Below are 25,600 nucleotides of genomic sequence, written 5' to 3'. Positions count from 1 at the left end.
ATAGTTCTATTTTTTAAACAAAATAAAAAAAAAACAAAAAAAAATTTATTAAAGAAGACAAATAATAAAATAAAAAACTTTAATAAAAAAGTATATATTTTTCTCTTAAAAATAATAAAATCTTGAAATTAAAAAAAATGTAATTGGCAAAAGAAAAAAATTTAAATTAAAACAAATAAAATAAGCTTCTGAAAATTAAATGAAGTTAAAAAAATATTTTTCTTTTTTAAACAACAAAATCTAAAAATTAAACAAAAAAAGAGTGATTGAAAAAATAAAATAAATTTTTATAAATTAAATTAAAAATTAAAAAATATAAATTTTTCTTGTAAAAACATTAAAATCTTAAAGTTAAATAGAAAAAATGTAAGGAAAAAATTCAGCTGTCCGAAGACTCGAACTCTTATCCCTCGCAATCGCAATGCGCTCCAAAAATCTTTCTTTTCTATCAGTACGACTAAATCTTGGCCGCCTTGCATTGTCCAAGCACTTCCATCAGGTAGGTGCACACTTACCTCGTGAAATGACCACACTAACCAATGATTGAAGCCTAACCCAAAAGACACCAAAACCTACGCTTTCGGTTTATGAGCATCAGTAGGCGATACTTTAGAAATCTTACAAAAAATGTCTATCGGTAAAATCGTCAAATTGAGTATCGGATGCGCCGAAGAAGGAGAATGACAATCATATGTATGAGAGCTCTTAAAAAACGTACGAAGGTACTCCTGCTATGATCAAATAAATTATAATTATAATTATGCTTGGGGGCCTTAAAGACAATATGTAGCTAAATAAAGTATACTTGTTGCCTCTAACAACGGATACTGGATGATCGACTTCGGTGTTAGGTGTTAGGGATGACGGAAATTCGCCCCAAAATACATCTTATTTGGACGTCTTTTGATCAACGAACGAAAAACGAATATGGTCGCTTTTTGAAAAGATAGGCTTCAAGCGTGCTTTAAGTAAATATCTACAGTCAGTTCAATAAGCCAGCAGTACCCCGGAATTTTCAGAATTTCAAAAAGACTCAGTTGAAATCCATACGGGAATATACTCTCTACGAAACAAAGACAAAGAACTGTTGAGCCGAACACTGGTAAAAAACTCGATCAGAAAATATGATAGCAATCAAATGGATTTTAGACCTCGCCTGGTTTGAGCAAAAATGGAATTTTTTTTATATTTTTGGTAAAAAGAAAATAATAAATATTTTGCATCGAAATTTTCCTTAAACGCAATCAAGGAAAGGCTGATATAAGGATGAAAAAGGATGCGTTTGCAAGCAAAACTGAACTCCAGTAAGAAAAACCTATGCACTCACAACGAGAGGCCGACCTTAATTCTTCGAAAACGATGCCGGTACGCTGTTGCTATAGTCTTAACATGGTAATGAACATTATATGGTCTAAATTAGACGACACGGACACGGAAAATATGTGGTTTCAACAGAACCGTGGTACTGGTCACACAGCGTATGAAACAATCGCCCAATTGCGAACATCTGCAGTCTTATTGAATCACCCTATATTTTCTATATTTTGAGAAAATTTATTTCTGACCTGGTGCCAAATAATACAAATTTCGCATGGTTTTTGCTCTCTACACGCAAAAGTTTCACACCCGTATTAAAAAATCATGTTTAGTCAAGTGACAGGCAAATACAATCAGCATGATAGTAAACATAACATATCCATGACAATTGCGTAATTACTGAAGTAATGTTGAAACAAGTTGGACAAATATGGACTCTCAAAGTCAAGTGCTCATTAACTAAAGCACCACGAAAAGAGATTATCTAACAATTAGCAAGCAGTGACCAATCGAGGCTATGAAACAAAAATCAGTGGCACACAATAATACAATAAGTATCCAATTTGAAAAAATTAAATAAATAAATAAAGATAGCTGTGACACTAGAAAAAAACTAAATAAATAAAAAAGCTAGGCTTGGCACCAAAAAAAAGCATAGCGCAAAGCAACAAGCGGATAAGTAAAAGTAAATATATTACAAGCGCTGCCGTGATTTTGGAGACAACGCACGCTTACTTTCGCCACTTAACGTGCCGAATCACGCGCGCCGCACTGCTGACCAGCTGTTTTGATTACCTGGTCGATTGACGCGTCAATTGCTCAGCTGCGAAGTGTCCAAACATATTCGCATACGTCCGTATGAATGTGTCGTCGATAAACGTTCAGCTCAAGGCAATGGAGCAGCTTGTTAACTCGCCACGATAGGCACACGCTTCACCGAATTGCCCCGCTTATAAGCGAATTAGCAAAGTTATTTGCAAAAGAAGCGTGACGCGTCTGACAACTCGCAATGGCCCACTTCAGTGCTGGTGCCATAACGTCACACAGGCAGCGAAATGGGCTCGCCGAATGGCTACCGGGTGCGCTTCACCGCTGCGCCATGGTCAGTCAACGTTCGGCCGTGGAGGAATGCGCGAGTGTCCGAGACAACAGTAAATGATCAGTTGTTTAAGTGTAAAAGTGCTAACATAGAGTTCCGTGCGACCAGACAAAGGTTCAAGACGAAATGCATACCAAAAACCTACTCTACGCCTTGCTGTTAGCGGGCACCCTTATCGCGTTTCGTCCACCTGCAACGCAAGCTGCATACGAAGTGAACTTCCTGCATTTTAAAAGTGAACCAGCTGTGATTTTACGACAATCGCAGAATACCTTCATACAATGGGTGCTATCACTGCTGCCCAATCGACCATCTATACTGGGAGGCCCAAGCATCACAACGACTACAGTAGCGCCGGATGTGTTGGTGAGCACAACAGAGTTGCCACCACAACCTCAACCAGCTACCGCCACGCCTGCCGCAGTGACCACCACCACCGCCGAGCCGACGACCCTAGCTACAGCGAGCACTACAACCACCACCACTGCGGTGCCCAGCACTACACCTGCGCCGCCACCGATCATACTCAATCCACCACGCAATTGCACAGAATGCGTCTGCGGCATCGCCAACACACAGAAACGCATTGTTGGCGGACAGGAGACCGAGACGCATCAGTATCCTTGGATGGCTATGCTGCTCTATGGTGGCCGCTTTTACTGCGCTGCTTCGCTCATAAATGATCAGTTCTTGATCACTGCTTCACACTGCGTTTACGGTTTTCGTAAGGAACGCATTAGTGTTCGCCTGCTGGAGCATGATCGCAAAATGTCAAACTTTTTGAAGATCGATCGCAATGTGGTGAATATCACGACTCATCCAAAGTATAATGCGCGTACATATGATAATGATATCGCCATCATACAGTTGGATAAGCCTGTGGAGCTGACAGAGCTATTGCATCCAGTCTGCATGCCTACGCCGGGCAAGTCTTTCAAGGGTGAGACGGCAATTGTGACTGGCTGGGGTGCTATTAAGGTGGGCGGACCAACCGCTGATACGCTGCAGGTGAGTGCTATTTAAAATTAGTGAATCACCAGAGAAATGAGCTACATACTTACTTAGGATAGTTGAGTTACAAAAAGTTGTAGTCAACTTTTGTCATCCAAAGATTTTGTTTTGTACGTTGTTTTCATAAACGTTAGTTTCTTAAATTTATTCCACTTCTGAATATTGGAAAACGAATATAATTTGGAATAGGCATTTTTGACTGTTTTATTGTGCGGCTTTTGAAAACTCACAGCTATCAGCTGATATTAAATTCACTACCCGACATTCGACTATGAGTTTTGCAAAGACTAATAATTATTCACCTTTAAAATTTCCAGTTTCATTGGTGTAACCACCTTGCGTTCCTTAGAGTCCTTATTGGAATTTTTAGAAGCGGTTGTGGTACTAATAAATATTTTATCCTAAACTGAACAACTTATTCTTTCTAGCTAGGTACTTTATTTCACATAGAATGCATCTTATTAGGTTATGGGTTGTAAACCTTTCGGGTGATCCTCTCAGCAATCTGTAAGATGATGAACAATTTTCTGTTTACAGCTACTGCAGCGTTTGTGAAATGCTATCCCGAGCCCGTTGAAGCTCCAATAATATTTTGTTGATCCTCTCTGAATAAATCATATACAGTTCGAGTCATTTTACAATTTTGCCTCGGTCAGTCTAGCCAGGAGATTCGTGATATGGTTCTGTATATACATTCTCCATTTGCCAGGGCATAGGCCAATTCTTCTAAAATACGCTTGCAAGTGACAGGGGAAGTGACTGGGATTTCCGCTTAAATGAAACTTGGCTGTAAATGAAAATGAAAATATCTTTACCAATTTTATCTGTTCCGAGTTACTTACAGCCTCTATAATAGTCAAAACCGTATGCTGGAAGGCTCACCGCAGTCCGATATCCGAAAAAGCAATTTAAGAGAAATCACCTTCCTCCTCATTTTCCCTGCTAGCTCCAAGTCACGAGTAATGGTCTGATTATGGATACTTCGCATAACTTCGCACAACCATTTGTACTAGTGCAATAAAAATGTATCTTAAGAAAATGTGAAGCAAAATCTAAAATCAACAGATCGCTATGTTATTAAAAGTTCTGCTAATCTCTGGATAATGGAATACATACAAAATACTTACAAAGTACATTCGAAATTACAGTTTGAAGTTTATGCGAAGTTGTGCGAAGTTATGCGAAGTATGCATAATCAGATCATTACTCTGAAAACTGTAAGACTACTAGGCTGAGTACAGAAGTTTCCCTCACTAACCAGCCTGTAAAATATTCAAAGTTTATTGTTACAAAGGGCATCTCTATCTCCTGACTCACCGGTGCACATACACAGCGGATACATATTTTTTAAACTGCCCTTGCAAAAATACTAGACCATTCAGAAACCAGAGCTACGTTTCTATAAATAAAGCATGTATACTTTAAATCAATGAAAGAGATTAAAGCTTTGTATATTAGGTGTCCCGCCATGCTATATATTACGTGGTGCCACGTCTTGGATGTTGAGTAGAGGATAAAGGTTCGGTGTAGGCTTCTTTGTTGAGGATTTGGTTTGAAGTGAAACTCCACAAAGTGAATTGAAAAACCTTCACAAAAAAAAATGTGACACATGAGACGCAATGTCTTTCTTCCTTCTCTTCGTGTTCTCTTTGAATATTAGAGGGTGTATTAAGCCAGCACCGTCGTTTCACTTTCAATTACACTAACTTTATGATCAGTTATATTTCTCTTGATTCTAAAAATTATTTCAATATGCAATTGTTCGTAAATATTTTCTCTATTTCTTCTCTACAGGAAGTTCAAGTGCCCATTATGTCGCAAGAGGACTGTCGTAAATCACGCTATGGCCCAACACGCATCACAGACAACATGCTCTGCGCTGGATTCGATGAGGGCAAGAAGGACTCCTGCCAGGGAGATAGTGGAGGACCGCTGCATGTTGTGGCGCCAGGTACCCGAGAACATCAAATTGCCGGCGTGGTGTCTTGGGGCGAGGGATGTGCCAAGGCTGGCTTTCCAGGCGTTTACGCACGCGTTAATCGCTATGGCAGTTGGATTAAGACGGTGACAAGAAATGCTTGCCTCTGCCATTCGGAGACGAAGAAGATAAAGAAACTTTAAGGGGGAAGGAAGCGGGACAAAAACGTGAATGATTTGGATAGTTTGTGCAGCGCAAAGAAAGCGGCTTGTGGGTGGGGCGGTTATACTACTTGTATTTTTATGTAGGTCAGCTTAGCTGTAGTTTGTGTAGGCCTAGGCTAGTTTTCGCATTTTTTGCTTATTTGTTTTATTTATTTATTTATTACTTTTAATAAACAGCATGAATTATAATTGCGACTTTCAAATGAAGCCGGATTTCGCAAAGCCGATTTTTTGTTTCGTTTTGACCAATTTGGGAGCTTTCCCTCCAGCTGTGACTTGTATTCGGTGCTACTTTTTTATTTTTATGAATATTGCCGCTCTAAATGCGCTTCGTTGTGCTGTTGTTGTTGTTGCTTGTCCATCACGGCACGCATGAATTGGCCCACTGCACCCAACTTGCATAGCAATTAATACCAACGGCAGCCAGTTTTATTTGAGAAAGTTGTTTGAAATGCAGTCGCTGTTGATGGCGGAGGATCTGCATGGCCATCGGACGATTTCTCAACTAACAGGCTGCACCTAAACCAGCTGGCCAAGTGGCTTAAAAGAAATTGCTTTTCAGCACAGTTCACCTCATTGACTTCTGCTCACATCGCTGGCAATCAGTTGCTGCACTCTGCTGCATCTTAACGGTTCATAACGGTGAATTTTGCTAGCTCATAATTTTTGCGGCAAATATGGCTAAACAACTCTGCTTGCTTGCCGCACTAGTATGTGCGCTAACTGCAACGCAGCTGGCCATCGCTTCAGATGTACCACCGACCGATGCAACACCAACCGCCTTGCGGCAGGATAATTTCATCGAATGGATCACTTCAATACTGCGTCCGACCACCACAACATCCAAACCCAACGTACTGGCAACAACTACACCCACCACACCAAACCGCAACTGCGCATCCTGCAGCTGCGGCACCATCAACAAGTTCCACCGCATTGTAGGCGGCATGGAAACCGAGGTAAATGAATATCCTTGGATGGCAATGTTGATGCGGCGCGGTGACTTCTACTGTGGTGGTACGCTGATCAACGATCAATATGTGCTGACCGCAGCGCATTGTGTGCGGGGCTTTAATAGGCGCATCGTCTCCGTGCGTCTACTCTCACACAACCGCACCGATGGGCGTGTGAACACAATTGATCGCCAGCTGGATTCGATTATAGTACACAATGGTTATAGTGGCAGGAATTTGGACAATGACATCGCACTATTGCGTTTCACCGAACCACTTAAGTTGCGCGAGCCGTTGCGGCCGGTTTGTCTCGCTGAGGCTGGCAAGACATACGAGGGCGAAATGGCTGTAGTCACTGGCTGGGGTGCGGTGAAGGAGGGCGGCTTCATCGCGGATCGCTTGCAGGTAAGCTGACGATTGGGTGAAACAGCTGACCAGACCTAATTTTCGTATCTTTCAGGAAGTGCAAGTGCCCGTCATGTCGCAGGAGACCTGCCGCAAGAGCAAATATGGCGCCGATCGTATTACGGATAACATGCTTTGCGCTGGCTACACTGAGGGCGGCAAAGACTCTTGCCAGGGTGATAGCGGTGGGCCGCTACATGTAAGCCATAATGGAACGAAGACTTATCAGCTGGCTGGCATTGTATCATGGGGTGAGGGTTGTGCACGTCCGAATGCACCCGGCGTTTATACGCGCGTCACGCAGTACTTGGATTGGATTGAGCAGCGCACACGTGATGCTTGTAAATGTCAGGCAACAGCGGGAGGTGGGGGTGCTGGCGCGGGCGCGGGTGAAGGCAGTAGTAGTACTGAAAGTGTAGGAGCACAGACTAGTAGCACGGTAGGTAGTAATCAAAGCGGAGCAGACGTCACTAGCACTGCTGCTTCTGTAGCAAACAAAAATTGTAACGCTGTAGAAAGTTATGGAATATGAGAAGATGAGCAAAACTTTGAAGAAAAACGTTTTTAGGTTGTTAGTTGAAAGTATAAAACTGTAATATGTAGTAGAGTTGCTGAAGCGGTATGAGTTCAGTTAAGAAAAAGCGGAGCTAATCAAAGCGTGAGAGACATGAGTTAGAAACATTTGAGATCATAAGTTTAAACAAAAAAAAATCATATCTCAAAGAATTTTGAAAAAAGGTAGAGAAAACAAAGGATTTGCTAAGGTGTCAGCCTTCGAAAGTAGGTAATGAAATATAGTAGGTAATTAAGAGTCAGTGGGACTAAGAAGGATCGGGATCGGAATCGGGAAAAATAAATACGAAAAGGAGAACTAATAAGGGTATGGATTGGGGTGGACCTTAAAAATTTTGAAATCATGGGGCATCGCCTAATTTCCTTTTCCTACAAAATGAAGACATGGACGAAAATATCAAACTTTTTGAAAAAATTTAATTTTTTTAAATCGCAAAAATTACACGAACATTTTAATATGTCAAATTTATAAAATTTTTCGTCAACCTATTTTTGAGATTTAAAAAAGTTTAAATTTTTTTTAACCATGGTAGCGACCCCTAAAAATATTTGTGAAAATTTAAAATTTTCTTAAATGTCTTTTTGTATGTACGTAGAACAAAATAAGGGGATGCCTGATACAAAATAGATGTTGATAATTTAAGGAGCACCCTAGTATGGATAATTTATAGTTTTTCGCTTTATAATGAATATTGAATTTTGTGCTTCTTGAATGAAATAATAGAGAGAATAAAAGCAAGCTTATTAAGCGCACCTATAAGAAATATGGGCGAATTATTTTAGATATTTTATAAGTAATTTATTTATGCATTTATATTTTTGAATATGGACACAATTAAATAAAATAATACTCGTTTTTGAAAAAAAAAACTAGTCTGTGTTAAGCCTCACTCTAGAAAAAAGAAGCCAGCAAACACACAAATTTTAGGCTGCGCTGTAAGTATAGCAAACAGGGGTGATACCCTCACTTACAAGGGTCCGAGACTGGCAGCAATATACAGATCTCTGATTGCATGAAGGTGGTAGAACAATTATCCTTTTCTGATCAAAGCTACATAAGCTCTAGAGTATATTACAGCTTCCTAAAGAATGTCAAGGTCTTTTGAGATGAGTAAGAATTAGTATCCCACGAAGCAATCCTAGTGAAACCTCTAAGAAAAACTTGATTTCCAAGATGTCGCAATTTTATCACAGAGCCTGTTTACGTTCAACGCCTAGATACATATATGAGTCTACTTGGAGAAATAAGCACTTTGACGAGCATACAGAAAAGGCCAAGAATTTCTTAAAGCTAAGCCAAAAGGATCGAAGGGAATACATTTTAATGAACAATGAAAGTCGTCTCGACAGTTTATAGGTGTACTTCCGTGGTAACATTTGACGTACCCTGGTCCGTAAGTAGTTTGGTAAATAGACCGAAGGTAGCAAGGAATCTCCAGATTGCTAGCAGAAATCCATTTTCAACGCTTTTTTCTGCTGTAAGTTTTAATTACTTGTTCATCTCCCAGTCCTAGCGATTTAATTCAATATCATATTCCATCCTGATTTCCTTTTGAAAATTCTGAGCCTATGGACGGCAGCTAAGCCATGCGCATTTTCCGCATCTTAAGCGCATAATCACTTTGTCTTTTTTTTTTCTTTCACCAAAGCCTCATTCCCTCAACAGCATAGCTGATCACACCTTAGATGGAACAATTTATGAACGAACTCAAGCGGGCGCGTCTCCAAGGTGACGATCGATTTATGGCAGCTGTCAATCGACACTACGATTGCAACATTGCACACCATGCGCGCATACATTCATGCAACAGCGCAAAGCCGATTAGCTTTTGGCTTAAGTTTTTGATTTGATTTTCGATTATATAGTGAAGAAATTACATTTCGGATTACAAATACCAGGTATTAAAATTTGAGATTTTCTATTTCGAGTCTAACAGCGTTGGCATTGGAGGCTGTCAAATCGATTTTACTGATTGCGTTGGCGTATGTGGGTGCAAGAAAATGAAAGAAATTTTATGAAGGAAATTTACAATAAACTAAGAGTAAGTAGCATAGCTGCAGTTGTGGCAAAAGCAGCTGTATGCAGTAAGAAATTAGACGCTGCTAGTCAATCGGCAGCATGTCGAGCTGCAATGCGATCGCTGCACGGTTGTAAATTGTGTACTTAAATAGCCTTTTGACGCAGTCAAGTATTGTGGGTGGCATTTTTATGGAATTTTATTGGGAGTACTTTTGTTTTTGGTAAGATGGCAATTCTTTTGATAGTAGACTTTAATACTTTGTATTGCTTGGGGTATTTAAATTTAAATTAGTTTCTTATTTGCTGGCACTTTTATGTGTGAAATTTTTGAAGCTAGTTTGTTTATACTCAGACCTTGTTTTTATAAAATAGTCTCCTTAGTATTAGTTCACAGATTATACTCGCTCTTGGGTTTATATGAGTTAGACTTTCGGAGAGACTGCTCTTTTCTATGGTGTATAGTAGATGCCATCACATCCAATCATTCTCAGAGACCTCATCTATATATGCAATTATAGTTCAGCCGCCAAAGTCTTGGAAAATTTTCCGGAAACAAAATTTGAAGTGAACTTAAAGTAGCAACATAATTAAATACATATATGCCAGCTGCTTTGTTTTGAAAACCTCGCATACTGGTCTAAGGAAGATTAAAGCTTTTGGATCCATTTGATTGCTCAAAAAAGTGCCACTGCGTGAATAATTTTGCAGCATAATCTAACAAAAAAAAACTTCAAACAACTACAGATCTTACTTTTGCAGCATTTAAACGACTTAAAGTTAAAAGGAAAAACACAAAATAAATTTCGAAAAAAAAATCCACAATTACATTCAAACACACCCTAATTAACGTAAGCACCAATTCAAAAAAGATTTCAAAAACAGCTGAAACTCGAACAAAAGATGTCCAACTTGCGAGAAGCTTAGGTGCTAACAGATCCAGTTGCGCCCACGCGTCGTCTATAATCCTCGGCAATCAAGTGCGTGCCTGTGAGTGTAGCAAGTTGTACTCGTATGAGCACTACGGCATTAAGTTGGTAGCAAGCGCTGACAGACAACAGCTGTGCGCGGCAGCAAGTCAATAAAGAAGAAGCAGAACACGAAGTAGACGGAACGAAATGAAGGCGGGTACCAGAGCATGCACAACACCAAGAGGGAGTTGACAATGCAACGCTGGCAGACAGACAGGCTACGATGCAGACGGACAGACGTACATACATACAAACTATTTACGCTACTTTACGACTGATGCAACAACGCACTGTTGAAGGTAAAGACAATCGACAATTCGACAGTTGCAGCCAATAAACATAAACAACATCAAAGTGCTGAGGAGTACAACAAACACAATGCACAACGATGTATAACAGTGGCAACAACAACAAAAAAAAGCATTGCAGTGTCAACCACTGCTGTCGTTGTTCCTCGTTGGTAATCAACGCAGCGCTCATCGTCGGTCCTCAGTCGGCAATCGTTTTGATAATTGGACATTTTTATCCGCTTTTATTGTTTATTTTTACTTTTTTTTGGGCGCAAGCATTTATTGGCATGCAGTTTATTGGCGCGCTTAGAGTGTTGTTGTTTTTGTCGCGGTTAAAGTATTATTATGGCAGGCAACCTTAAGGTAGTCTCTACCATTAAATAGACCACTTAACAAACGAAATTACGCCCTAATTTTGTCGTTGGAGCGGAAAGCGCAAAATACTTCCGCGGCTACTGAAGGCAGGCCGATAATAAGAGCGAGTGGGTATGAAAGAGAGGGAAAGATAGGGACGTCACTGTTGGCTTATTCATACACATGTGGAGGTAGCATGTTTATGTGAAGGCTTATGCGTGGGCTGTCGTCTACGTTGAAAGTTTTTATACCCAATGTTCTGCTAAGGCATACCCTTCTCAGCGTTGGCCCCCGTGAAGCGAAGAAGGGGTTTAATGCTGTTACGATGAGCTTCATCATGACAGTACAAACTATTATCGACAATGTCCAACCTTCAAGCAGGAATTACTACGAACACCATATAGCTTTTAATCAAGCCAAGGTTTTGAGTTAACCGTGCCAAGTTTTAGTCGCAATGAGTCTCACATCGATATCCGGGCTACGAAGCGTCGGTTCGATGAAGTGACCTTTCCGAACAAGCCGGGTCTGCAGAATACCCTAACACAATTTGAGGAAACTTTAATTGAAAACATCAACACAAAAAAATACAGGAACAACATTACGTCGCTGCGCAACCGAGAAAATTTAACCTTCGACTAGCGAGGAGATGACTATTGCCTTAAGAAATTCCGCCTTTGAAAGGAAGAAGCCTACAAACGTTGTTTAGAAAAGCGCAATGCGGTACATGTGCTAGACGGGTAAAGGTACGAGAAGTTCCAAAAAGCCCAGAAGCGAAACCGTTTTCAGAATGTGGACGAGCTGATCTCCCAAATAAAATTATGAGGCCCGATGCCGACAGTTGCTTCTTGGAGCCGTCTTTAAGAACTAGAATTGCTGGATCCTGCAGGCAGGGCTGCAAAATACGAAAGTGAAGGTTTTACTCGGTAATGCAAGGCCGATAGAAGAAAAGGCAGAGGTCGTTGGAGATGCTGAATTTCGCTTGTGATTTCATGAATCCTGACCAATCTCAAGTCCTTGAAATGTGCTACAGAAAACCTTAAAGTATATAAATAATAGACGGATTCCTTAGCAGAGTAAGAAACGAGTTATTCAAGTGGCTTAGCTGAGTGAACTCTTCCATAAGCGCAGCGTGAGTATTCTCATCAAGTATATATTTATTCATGAAATAATGCTTTGTGTCTCAATTAACAATCATCTGTCTTGCCTGGTTTCCCAGTTGAAGGGATGTCGAAAGTAATTTGAGTATCTTGGAGCATTGGAATGGCCTTTTGGGAAAGTCCACGATCAGACTAGAAATCAAAATTGTAATCAGACACTCTATTGCTCAGTAAACTAATGTAACAAAGTTGTCTATTCTGCCTTTGTTTACAATAAATTCCAGTTAAGAAAGTTTAAATTTAAAAGGTTTGGACTGGAGAGTTTCTAGTCGGGAAATTCTTCATCATTGCGGACTGGAAATCTCAATAAAGTTTTTTGTTTAACCAGAAGTAAGTATTTTAGTCAAAAAGAAATTAAAAGATTTCGGCATAGTATAAAAGCAGCACTAATAGACAGCCCTTCAGACAGCACTTTTCAGTCTATAGTTCCCCATATAGAAGGGCCTTATGCATGGGCGTAGCCAGGTAGGGCAGGGGTGCTCGAGCCTCCCCCCCCCCGACCCCCCCCTAACTTTCAAATTTTCCTTATATATATATAAAATAGTACCCTGAAATGCGAGCTTAATAGGGTCGAGCCCCTTTCCCCCTCCTAAATTTCATTCTGGCTACGCCGATGGCCTTATGCAAAGTTTCTGATAGCTGAAGTTTAAATTTCGATTCGTTGAAAATGATTAGCCCGCATCGTAGCCGTACACAGTATCGCTCTTACTTTTCCATTATATTTATTTTGTACAAACAATTTGGTTCGTTCACTTTGTGCTTCGAACAATTGTTAAATTGTTTTTGATTGCTTTTAAAATTGTTGTAATTTATTGAAAATGCCATTGTCGACTGAAGCAGCCACCTCTGTCGCTACACCGCTGCTGCTGCCACTGTCAATGCCTCTTTTAGTTCATTCATTTCATTGCGTATTTGTCGCATTTTTTATCGTCTCTGCGAACCACCGAATGCGGCCAAAATACTCATTGCTATGTGGCCAACGTTCCCTAACTTGTTTACACTTAGTAACTTGCATCGCCACTACGAGTATTTACAATCAAACTTACTGTTGCTTTTCCCTTGCGCTCGATTCATTCATTTATTTTGCTTTTTATTTCCACTTTTTGTCACTCATTTCGGTGAGGCATTTAAGTGCATAGTTTAGTGGACAGCAAATCGTCTTTTTGATTGGAATTTATAGGCTTCTGTTTTGAGAATTTTTTTCCTCTACCATTTGTATAAATTTATTCGTAAATCCTCGCTGGCCTCGGCAATTGTGTTTGTAACAGCTAAACGCGTCTATAAAATTGCTTGCAGCATAATTATTTGTGGTTGGTCGCAAGTCGTGCGTCAGTTGGTGGAAATGCTCTGTAGTGGGGCGTGGAAATGCGTTTGTCAATCTACTAAGTCAGCGTAATTTATATACTCGATTCTATCAAAAAATTACTCGGGAACAGTTGTGTTTAGTGGAGCGGAGAAAAATGAGTTTTATTGAAAATTTTGACTTTGATGTGCACGTCTTTGCTTGTGAAATGGGAATGTAGGCAATTGTACAGAAATTCTTTCACAATTTAATATTGAGGGATATTGATTAAAGCAGTGGGAGAAAATGCAGGGCAATATGACGTCTGTTTTTTTTTTTGTAATTTGTCATAAATTTTTATTAAAGTAAGCTATGTAATAGATATGCGTATGCATATGAGGTAGGATGGTTTATTTGTTACTGAGAGGGCCATACCCAACCAACATCAAGTGCAATGACATGATATTACATTATTTACGAATACCAACAACTTTCATCTTTATCAAATTTTTAAAACGTAAAAAATATTTCCAGTGGTAAAGTTTAAAAACCCTCCGAGGAGATACCTTTCTTTTGAAGGCGTTAAAAAGAATATTTTTTGATGGTACACCCTTGACTTTTCATATGTAAGGCGTGTCCTCCTGGCTAATTGATGCCCATCGGACGGCTTAGACCGAGGACACGCATTGAGCGGCAAAGCGGCGAGCAGCTGCGCAGCTGAGCGGATTGAAATTAAAACATATGAAATACTAATAAAGTGCCCATGGACTGAGCGGCATGAAGTCAATCCCTCACTACGAATCCAACACAATAGACGTCGCCTTAGGTCGAGGACAAGCAATGGGTGGCAAAGCGGCGAGTGGCGCCATACAGTAATGCCGCTCAGCCGCTTTGTCGCTCATTGCCTGGCCTCGGCTTAAGGCGACTTCTAATGTGTTGGATTAGTAGTGAGAGACTGACTTCATCGCCAAGTACTGTCTCTTACTGCAGTGGAGTGAGGCCAGAATCCGTGTCAAAGCAAGATCCTTCAATATCTCGTTCAATTGCGCCCATTCACGACAATGAGGAATCACGAGCTGTCCAAAAGAACCTTCTGTTATCGCTTGGAATGCACTTAGGAAATCAAAATCGTTCTGAGGGATTTTAAAGCCAGTGTGGGCAAGTAAGGATGTTTGCTCTCATGATGAAACATCCTATAATGGACTGAGGCTGATCGACTTTGGCGGAGCCCGAAACTTAGTAGTCCTTAGCAATACGATTCAGCAGAAGAGGATTCGTCAGGCTGAATGGTCGCCAAACTAGAAAACAAATCGAACATATTCTGATAGACGGACTTACGATTCTAGTACTAAATACTGACTCGTATCAGCATCCTTTTGCAGCTAAGATGCGTACTCGCCTCTGTGCAGCAAAAGCGTACGATGGGACGCTAGCTGTATGATCCATGGAGCGACATACTGCAGTAAATTAAAAAAGCCGCACACAAGAAGAAGAACTATGCAGAACGTATGTATGTGGCTAGCGCTAAGCTAAATAATAGCGAAAAAGAATAGCACATCCATGGGCATTAGAAAAGTTTTTGTCACATCAAACAAAGTACGGTTTGGCTGCAGAGATTTACTCAATAGGGTGACAAATTAAAAGTATATTTAACGTATCCATCGATCGATTTTTCATAAAAAATACGGTTGGAAAAGTTTCAGCTAGTCGACACTTGTAAGGCATTCTGTCGCTTAACAACCACTAGAATTCTCCTTATGACTTCCCTCAATAACGAAGCAGAAGTGTAAAACTAGCTTCAAAAGTTTTAAAAATACATATCTCTTAAAATATTACAGCGAAAAATCTCCTAAAAATACCCTTTCTGTTTTCCCTTAATTAAGAGCATTAAAATGAGTCATAATTATACAAATTGTTAGCCAGAAAAAGTCATAAAACACCCACTAAGCGTAAGCTACTTTCGAAGTGGTAACAAATTCGTGATGAAATTATAGATATAGCCAGTAGGGAAATCCATTAGTACCAAGCAAAAAGAAAACTAGTGAATTTAGAAGCAAAAAAGGACCGCTATATATTTCTCCTCAGTATAAACTAATGGTGTATTTAACTTTGCGTGATCTAGGAGGTAACTTACTAGTTGAGCTGTTGCTGCTATGAATGAAATAGCCGACAGTAGAGGACTTCGCAATGGTCAAAGTTGCACTAGTTCGAAACCAGTAATTGCTTCGCTTGTTGAGGTTTTTTTCTGCAGGGGATGTAACTCTGCTAGAGTGTGTAATTGTATGCTAATACCAACTACGTATGTATGTAAACCTCCGCAACTAAAACGCTTAGAACGCATTAGAGCCCGCACCGTATCAGTTATTATTGCCACAATTAATAATCGCAGCTTAGTGGCGACAAGTTGTTTGGTAGGCTGAGTTGGATGCAGAAAGCACATACTTACATACACACATATGTGCATATGTATCTAACCCTGTAGATAATTACAACGAAAAAGTTAGAAAATCAGTTGGCTGTGCTGTTGAACGCAGCTTAAGCCAATCAACCAAATCAGCCAACCGCTAAAGCGACCAACCAAATAGCGAATCAACTTTTTCCAGCATTTCTGGCAAACGACTAAACAACCACACAGTTATTGTTATAAGACATGTTGTTGATGTTGCGCTTGCTAGTGCGGTTGTTATTGTTGCTGATGTTGCCGCTACAGTGCAACATAGTAGCTGACAATAAATTTAAAGATTTTCCTGCAATGCGACGTAATGAGCTGAAAATTAAGCCGATCACATTTGACAATTCACTTGACATGTCTGTGGGGGGAATTCATACATACATATGTAGATACATACATAGATAGATATATACTATAACCTACACAAAATCAAGCATATCCAATCACTGTTCAAGGAAAATAGTTTTCAGCGAAAGTTTGTAAGACTTTTGTAACTGTCATTATCGTGTGAATGTGTGTGGGTGCTTATGTTCGTAACTGCCACAAAATTCAAATTGATTCGAAGAACACACAAGTGTGTTATTGTTACTTGTCTTGCTCTTGCTGGTAGCACGAATCGCACTTCAACGCATTATTAATAGGGTATTAGATAGGATTATGTAGGGCTGGAGTTGAGGGCATGTAAGCACAAATTTATAGATGTATGTGTATATAAGGTCGCATTTGGTGGGAAAATCAAGTGGAATGTGTGGTAGGAACGGCAATTGAGGGGAACTTTAAGTTAACAAAAATTATTCTTCATTGGAACAAAAAAATGGGTAAAACTAAAAGCTCCTGAAGATAAGTTAAGATTGACATCGAAAATTAGACGATAGAAAAATAAAATTCACAAAAATTACTTAATCATAAAAAAACAAATTTTCTCGCTTAAAAACTAGAAGAGGTACAGCTTTTATAAATTTGTGTGGTTACTTGGTTTGTAACCGGATTTGGACCCAGTCGATTGAGAGCCTACCATATATCTAGGCACCGGCGAACAGAGCATACAGCGAGCTTAGACAACATTACACACAGCCACCGACCTAAGCATATTGCTTAGGCAAGACTATAAACATCAAGCGCCTAAATGCATGCTCTGCACTATTGCATGTGCAAAAATTTCTCTTATACCATTCATTTTCGCACAAGCACTTCTCAATTGCCATATAGTAAAACTTTATTTAGTTATCATTTGATGGCAATTCAAAGTATGCTCGGCCAGGAGTGATTCATCCTCCGGACAATGCTTCCGGAGCTCTTTTTAATGAATCTAAGTGACTTATAACCATTCAGAGCTAATAACTGATGGTTACCATTGGCCACAGTGTCTACTAACTAATTTTTGCTCCAATAAATACTTTTTTCATATAAATAAATGCAAACATGTATGTAGTCTTCCTTCTCACTGAGTTGTTAACATTTAAGCAGTCAATCGGAAAACAAAGTATTTTCGTTTACCAGCCGTTGGTCTTATTAAAGTTGATTCTTGGCCAATTTTGGGCAGATGCGAATGATGTAGCGCCAGAAGATATACATACATATATCGCCAGCATAGTCAACGCGCTGCAGTGAACTACACATGAGCCATTGAAGTCCTCAGTCGGGTAGAAGCACCATGTCAGCATCTAACACATCCCGAATCTCCAAAAGCAAGAGAAGAAGTGAGAGTATGCAACCTTGTGGAGTTCTGCTGTGAATTTCGAACGTCTCAGACAGCATTTCTTTTTAAAGTACACGAAGCCTTTCCGAAATCAACAAACATCAAATGCAGCTCTGAACTTGTGTTTATATAGTCGGTGAAGGAGGAGCCCGCGCGTATACCCGCCGGAAAATGTCGATAGTGGAATTTAAATATTCCTTTAGCGCTCCAAGAAAAACAGTTTATGCCAAACCCTATATGAAACCATGAATTAAGGGGGTTTCAGACCAAAGAGCGGTATATACTTTCTTGATTTTCTGCACGTAACTCTAAATGAGCTGACGTAAAGGTCTTACAAGAAGATGGAGGTGCATGCTTGCCAAGAAAAATGTATAATTCATTAAAAACTGATTTTTTTTTCAAATTTTGCTTTGCAAACTGATCAAAATAATCAGAGAAGCCCATCTGCCATTGCATTTTTATAGTACAGTATAAAAAATTCTTGTAAATTTTCGAACTAAAATCATCATTTGGCTCGCAGTTCACAAGCCAGGCATTAACATATTTTCATAAAGCAAGCAATTTGCACTAAATTAAAACAAGCGTGAACTCTTACGATTTATAAACGATTCTTTTTTAATACTTCTCAACTACATTTGTATATATGCGAGTATTTGTAGATTTATTATTATTTCCTGTGGCATGCCTCTGGAGTGCCTGCACCTTCGCGCACACCTCAGCAATAAGCGCAATAGGATTGCCTTCCATACTTCATCTACATACTAACTTCAGCTGCTGCTCTATCTTGCGCGCTGCACAAGTATCTCATTAGTGCGCAACATGTTGAACGCTTTCGATATTTCATCTGCTACATATTCAGCGCTGATATGCTTTTGCATTTATAAATCACAGCGGGATATCGTCGAAAATACAAAATTACAAAGATACGCGAGAGATACATAAGTATGTACATATGTTGAAAATAAAAAATTATATATGAATGAATATGCAGGCAAAAATTAATTTAAAGCGGAACAAGCGATTTGCATGTTGGGTATGTGCTCTCAAGTATCGTAAACTCATTTGCAGTTTTCATAAACATAAATGTGTTTACAATGCTTTATTTTTTGCAATTTCTCTTACCCCGACTTCGTAACGCTCTCCGCAACTACGCGCTTCCTCCTCGTTCGGTCCCTTTGCTGTTGCAATCGTGTTTTTATTAATTCTTTGGTTTGGACTTTTTACGGCAGCGCAAAACATGCAATATTCCGATGCGAACATGAAAGATATTTTTTTATGGGTCAATTGTTCAAATCATCGGTTAAGTGAGAAGTGGTTACGTCTGCTTTCTTAAGACCATGTTGATTTGGAATATTAAATTCATGCAAAGCAATTCATTTTCAGTTCATTTTTATGCAAAGTTGGTTATGCAAATGCAGCCGCGTTCAATTCTTATGCATTTCATGTAGGACATATGAATTTTTCGTAATAATAGGAAAATAAATATATTTTTCGTATGAGTACAACTGCAATTTTGAGTGCTTTTCTGTCCTAGAGATAAACAAATCGCAACAAAAGTCATAAAGAGATCGCTTTAGGGTATGAAATTGAACTTCAGCGGGCCCAAAGGCACTATATAGTACTTGTGTAACCAGCAATGCTATGCTGCCATCGAAAAAAATATCGGAAGTGCTGTCTATAGTAGAACGCTGTGCTCGCTTATAACCACGAGAGTGCTGCCGGCACTTAAAAATTGAAAAGATGTATAGTATTCAGAGAATAAATTTAGGCCGAAATTAATGCTTACAAGTTTGTTTAATTGGGTTCTCTGGTCGTAGTCCATAGCTCAATAATATTGAGTAGTTTTTTTTGGTACTACTGTTTTAAAAAATGTAAATTTTCCATTGGTATGAGACAGCCAACAACTTGAGAACGAAACTGAATAGCTGGCTGGCATCTATCCCAGCCGGCGGTGTTAGATTTTTCAACTTGCGTTAATTTAAGCTTTCAGTTTATCGTCCTTCGAACAACTTGCAGCAAATGAGCGAATTGTAGTAGTTTCATTGCGTAAATTTCAATCAGAAAGCGTCTATAGTCTGGCTCAAGCCAGAAAACCATAAACCCTATTTGCCTAAAAAGTACCCAAAAGGTAGTCCAAGGACTTTTACCTTCTACAGCTTGAATGACATCACTTTAAGTGTAGCCTCTACAGCCGGTTTGTCAGCCATGTTTTTTTTTCTGCCATGTTCCTGTTGTCTATAGTTCCGATATAAAATTTCCTAAATTTTTCTGAAGAAAATTTTAACGAAAAAATCGCTCTAAATCAATATAGGTAAACGAAGCAAGCCATCAGGAACCAAATCATGGTGGTGTTCTTGTTAACAATTAAGGCAAGAATACATCGACACCTGAGTGGAAGATCGACATATCTCGGCAGCCAGTTCGAAAACGCCCTATAAGGACACCCTATTCCAGAATTTTATTGAAAAACGCCCTATCTCAGATTTTGATTTACGAACGTCCTATCTAAGAATTCGGTTCAAAAACGCGGTATCTCACTTAAAAATGTATTGAAAATATGCAGAGATAGGTCGTTTTTGAATCGGCAGCTGGAATGGGGCGTTTCTGAATCGAATTCTAAGATAGGGCGTTCTTCAATCAAGTTCAGAAATAGGGCGTTCTTTAAAAAAGTTTTCTGAGATAAGGCGTTTTCGAACTGCCGAACTTTAGGTCGATCTTCCACTCAGGTGTCGATATACTGATGGAAAATCATATAGATAATTAAAGTTCTAGTGGAATTTTTGTTACTTTAAAGAAGTACCTTACGTATGTACTATGTCAATTAGACCAGCTTCATTCATTCATTTTCACTAAATACTGAAGTAATATGCACCCATGTATTTATACATAGGTACATACATGACCTCAACGAGATAAATTTCCATTTTCCTTCACTCGACATGAGTCATATGTATTGATAGCATACCAAGGTTACTTGGTGGTGTGATTCCTTGTAAATTGTACGGTTGCTATAGCTGTTATCAGGAGAAGCGTGCAGCAAAAAACAAGCCATACTCATCGCAAAAACCACAACAATAACAACAACAACGACAACACCAAAACCAAAATACCATCAGCAATGAATAGCATCATAACAAGCGTAAGACCACTTCGGAAAGCGATTGAGCACCGATAAATTCAATCATAGCTCGAATGATTGCCGCACTTGGCAGTCTTGCCTGTGGCATCATTTCACGCCACACGGCCACGAGCATGGACGGACACATTGCATGCATGCCACGAAAATTGTTGGTGAAGCGTAAGTGAAGTGTGCGAGTGAAAAAAATAGTAGCACTAAACAACGATTGTGGCCTTGTGGCACACATTTACACTCACTAACCCACACACACACACAGACGCATGATTGCATATGTACATACATATATCGGCAAGTTGCTCGAATTGCGGCAAAAATCAACGCGCGGCTAAAAGTACGTGTTAAAAGCCGTTTCGCATTTTAATCAGGCTGAAGCAACAACAACAAAAACGGCTATGTACATACCAAAAACGCAAAAGTGGCAAGCTAGGCGTCAATGAGGAGCTGCCAGCAATTGGATGCCAGAGATGTGAATCAACTTTTGTGGCAATGAATTTCGGCACAAAATGGTTTTCGATAACAGCAGCCAAAGGCAGCAGCAAGCAAATGTAGAGATTGCGGCATTGAAGAGCAGCTAAATGTGTTCTGGCTGGTCATAGGAGTAAAATGATGGTGTTGTAGAGAAGTACATACATAGATAATTGTAGAAAGAGATAGCGGCTGCTGTGATTTTTGTCTGAGTGCAAGTTTTACTTAAATACACGTGAAAAAGAAAAACAATTGGAAGGTGTCTATTAGATAGTTTTAGAAACAAAAACAGGAATGCAAATTGTGGAAATGTAGAACAATATGCACATTTAATTGTAAAAAAACATGAATTGAAAAAAATAGTAAAAATGCCATTGTAAAAAAGTACTATGAAAAGTATACATATTTAAAAACATAGTTGTAGTAATATAAAAGAGCATGTAAAAATAGGAAAGCATTTTGTAAAAAAGGTAGTAGAAAAAGGAGTAAAAAAAATTTAAATTTTGGCATTTACGTAAATAAGTTTCGAGAAGGTACTATTTGTTATCAGCTGTAAACAAACGACACTCAGAGAGTACTAATATAAAAATGGCTAATTAATTTGACTATTGGAATTAACACAAATTACGCTGCTAATACTTTAATTCTTAAAACATATTTAGAAAAAGGAGAGAAAAATAGGAGCCAAACTATACCTTATGTAATGATTTTCGAAAATTGGTATAAAATATATTTGCCATCAATGTACTTTAGCTTTTTTTTAAGAGATTTTTAAAAATAATATATTATAAAAAAGTATGCAAAAAGGATAAAAAAAAGTAAATTTCTACATTTGTATTTGTTCATAGAAAACTGACAAGCAATTTATAAAGCCAATTAAGGCTATGGTAAAATAGTAGTGAATGAAGTAGTTATTTAGTACGAAAAGTAAATAAGAAACGTAAACATAATCAAATGCTTATAATGCTCATAAATTATTATAAATTTGTTTAGGGAAAAATAGTAGTATAATTCATAACAAAAACGTACTCGAAAACTATTTTATGTAAAGAATAGTAAAAGGAAATAAGAGGAAAATATAAAAAAGTATTCGTTGCTTATGTGTGCAAATAGTTTTAAAAAGTTAATAGAAATATATGTAAAAAATTAGGTATGTATGTTAAATAAAAAAAAAATCATGTGTGCAATGCTCACCAAACAATCAAAATTCGGCGATTAAAAAAAGTAGCAAAATTAATTGAAATATGTAGTAGTAAAAAGATACGTGAATAATTACTTTATTGGAAAAATAGTAGCAGAAATTTAAAAAGGAGTAGAAAGGGTATCGCAAATAGAAACTACGACAAAAAGAAATAACAGAAAAAAATGCATTCGCGAAAAAATCTTGTATTTATGTACAAATACTTAAACATAGCCGCGTCGAGGCTTAAAATTTATTAGACGTTCGTCTGCTGAATTTGTTTTATCCTTTTTTGCCACATTTTAGATCTTTTGAGTGCTCGCATTTGATGGAATATATTGTAGTCAAGCATGTTTGCAAGCAAATGCGCACTTTTTTTATATATATTTATAAAGACATACCTATTTCCATACAGATGTATCGCCATACCCATATCATATCATACAACTCCTAAAATCCAATCAGTTAACCAGCATCCTTGCCAACGACCGCACCTTAAGCCATACCAAAGCATTGATTCATTTCATTTCATTTCATTTCATACGCTTGTCATTCGATTCATTGCAAGTTACCACAATTTCGCGTTCGTTTCGACATTTCGGTGGCACAGCGGGTGGCATAAAATCAATTTACTACACACAGTGTTGCAATCAAAGTTTCTACACGCGATTGCTTGTTTTATTTTTTTCGTTCGTTTTAACGCTCAAATTTCTCATAAAAGCAACATCTATTTCTACTCCTTTTCACTTGCTCTGCTCCTGCATGTATGTATGTAGTTTGTCTCTTCCACGCTATCTCACAGTTTCTGGTTGTTTTTTGTTCCTTTTTTGTGCATTCATTTGTTACTCGGTTCGAAATTCTTCACCTCTTTTGCCTGCTTCTTGCCTTCTGCAACATTCTCTCGCTTGCTTTACTCGCAGCATTCGATCTAGATTAGTTAATTAAGCAATTTAAAGTTTTAACTGATTTTGCAACGCCATGTCGCTGCCGGCCGGCCACAACCTGCAGCAGCACCCAATTCTGTTTCACTAAAATCAGACACACAATCAGTAGAGAACATCAGAATGTGTTGTACACGCGTGTTGCATGCTGATTGGCATTGATATATGTGGCATATTTATCTTTGGCGTTGATCTTCGTGGCATATCCTTTTCACTTCGTTGGGTGGTGGATGTGAGGCAGAAGCAGCAGTCATTAAGCAAATCTTCAATGGCGAAACTAGTGCAGACGTACAGAATGTGACAGTAGCTTTTAGATCACTAATAAATTGCAGCAATAAGCTTTTACTTTGTGTATGCAGAGTCTAGAGTTTTATGAACCAAATTTAATAGTTACTACCGTAGTGCCGTTTTTACGAAAGAATTATTGGATTAGACCTTTGGAGTACGGAATTTCGATAACACTGTGAAACGTAAATTTTTCATTTGAAAACCAACGGTGGAACATTCTTCAATCAATCTCTCGTTGGTAACGCCGTCGAGATCCATAGGCATTCTATGTCTTCAAGCTAACTAAATGCAGCGATAGAGGGAAAGGCGCTTAACGTCCACCTGTTCACACCAATCGTCCTTGCAGACTCTAACCATTTTAAATTTCATGTGGAAAAGTTTAACCTGATAGAAAAGTCGCTGGTGGCTAGCCTGTAGAAGTCAAATAAGGATATTTCCAGTGGACAGGCAATAGAAGTAGGCAAAATGCCCTTAATGGACTATCATTATTCCTTTAAGCAAGCCATCGAAAAGGCAAATTGCACACATTAACAGCCAAGCTGCCCAAGTTCTCCAGAACATGGTTTTATCGCCCCTTGGAACACAAACCATGTGTGACAAAAACTCATCTTTTTCCCACGTTTAAGCATAAAGAACACTTTTCAAGTCCAATAAAGCAATTAATTTTCATGATTACTCGAAGTCTGTCCTCACGAGACTCCGCAAGACTTCAAAAGGGGTATGCAGTTGTGTCAGGATCCGATTTTTTTTTGCCGCCACGGGCCTGGGCTTGAGAATCTAAGCTGACTGTTTTAGGATTATTAGCTCCTTGAGAACCCATAGGTAGGCAATCAAAGCAAGGGCGCCCTCGAACACAATGGAAGGACCAAGTACAGAACCAGTGATCTGCACGTGGTACGTATGTAATCGGTAAAGTTATTGTGGCAGCATTAGCCCCAAAAGGACTGCAACGCCTTAAGTGAACCCACAAACCGGACTTGACAAATATACAGCACAATTTCCTAGTCAAATATCGCAACAGAGAACGGTAATGTTTCTTACTTGATCTCTTCCTACTAAACTTTGTCTAACAAGCGCTGAGTTAGCTTATCAGCGACCCAGATTTTTGACTACACGCTAAGAACAAGAACTTTTGCGCTTTAACAATATCGAGGAGAAAGTTATTTTCATGGAGGAACCTTGGATTTTAATAAATCTTAAATACTTTCTTAAGACAATTGATCATCATCAGATGAGGAATTCAAGGGAACAGAATGAGAGCCCAAACACGCGGCTAAAATAAGCGCAAATAATAGACCTAACTGTGCTTTCCCTTCGCTCTCCACACTTTAAGATACTCTGCCATACAAAAAAACGTTCTAAAAGACATGGAGAAGGTTTCACTCCTTCATCGATGTGCACCTGCATCTCGGTATAAAAATACTGGACCAACATATTAAATCCCCCAAAGCTTGTTGCATTCTTGGGCCAACAAATTCTCTTATCTAACAATTCCTCTAAGCAATAAGATCACAGAAATGCCTGGCAGCCCGTAATGGCATTAGAGAGATATTGTAGGAAATTTTAGGGGCGATGAGCTAGCCAGGAAAGGTACCAATCTTCCACTGTGTGATAGCAGAGGCAGAATTGAGATACCCATGGAAACCTGGAAATTGATTGGAAATAGCACTAGCCAAAAGGTCAATGAGTCATGGTTAGATGAGGGCACTTGTAGAACAGTTAGGCTACTATGGCGGCTTGGAAATAAAACCAATCCTACGCTTCATAAGCGCTTCGAAATGGTTCCATGAAATATAACCCACGAGGTTTCTGTGCTTAATAGTGGTATCACAATGGACCTGCAGCGTCTTAAAGTGTTGGTCTTT

General features: G+C 39.0%; 2 protein-coding genes across 2 annotated transcripts in view; both read left to right on the top strand.

Annotated features, from left to right (window-relative positions):
- Positions 1 to 2,442: 2,442 nt before the first annotated feature.
- Positions 2,443 to 5,679, top strand: LOC118744582 (trypsin-1-like). The gene is made up of 2 exons (XM_036477706.1): positions 2,443 to 3,424; positions 5,222 to 5,679. The coding sequence occupies exons 1-2, from the start codon at positions 2,543 to 2,545 to the stop codon at positions 5,546 to 5,548; spliced, it is 1,209 nt and encodes a 402-aa protein (XP_036333599.1). The 5' UTR covers positions 2,443 to 2,542; the 3' UTR covers positions 5,549 to 5,679.
- Positions 5,680 to 6,246: 567 nt separating this feature from the next.
- The window catches only part of LOC118745252 (trypsin-1-like), a 137,779-nt gene continuing 118,425 nt past the window's right edge, over positions 6,247 to 25,600 (top strand). The window contains exons 1-2 of the mRNA XM_036478779.1: positions 6,247 to 6,927; positions 6,983 to 7,366. Coding sequence (XP_036334672.1) covers positions 6,247 to 6,927; positions 6,983 to 7,366 — 1,065 coding nt within the window. The remainder of the gene's footprint in view (positions 6,928 to 6,982; positions 7,367 to 25,600) is intronic.

This window comes from Rhagoletis pomonella, unplaced genomic scaffold, assembly GCF_013731165.1.
Source record: "Rhagoletis pomonella isolate Grant_MI unplaced genomic scaffold, Rhpom_1.0 Rhpom_scaffold_00008, whole genome shotgun sequence".
NCBI lineage: Eukaryota > Metazoa > Arthropoda > Insecta > Diptera > Tephritidae > Rhagoletis > Rhagoletis pomonella.
This window is presented reverse-complemented; position numbering and strand designations above follow the sequence as displayed.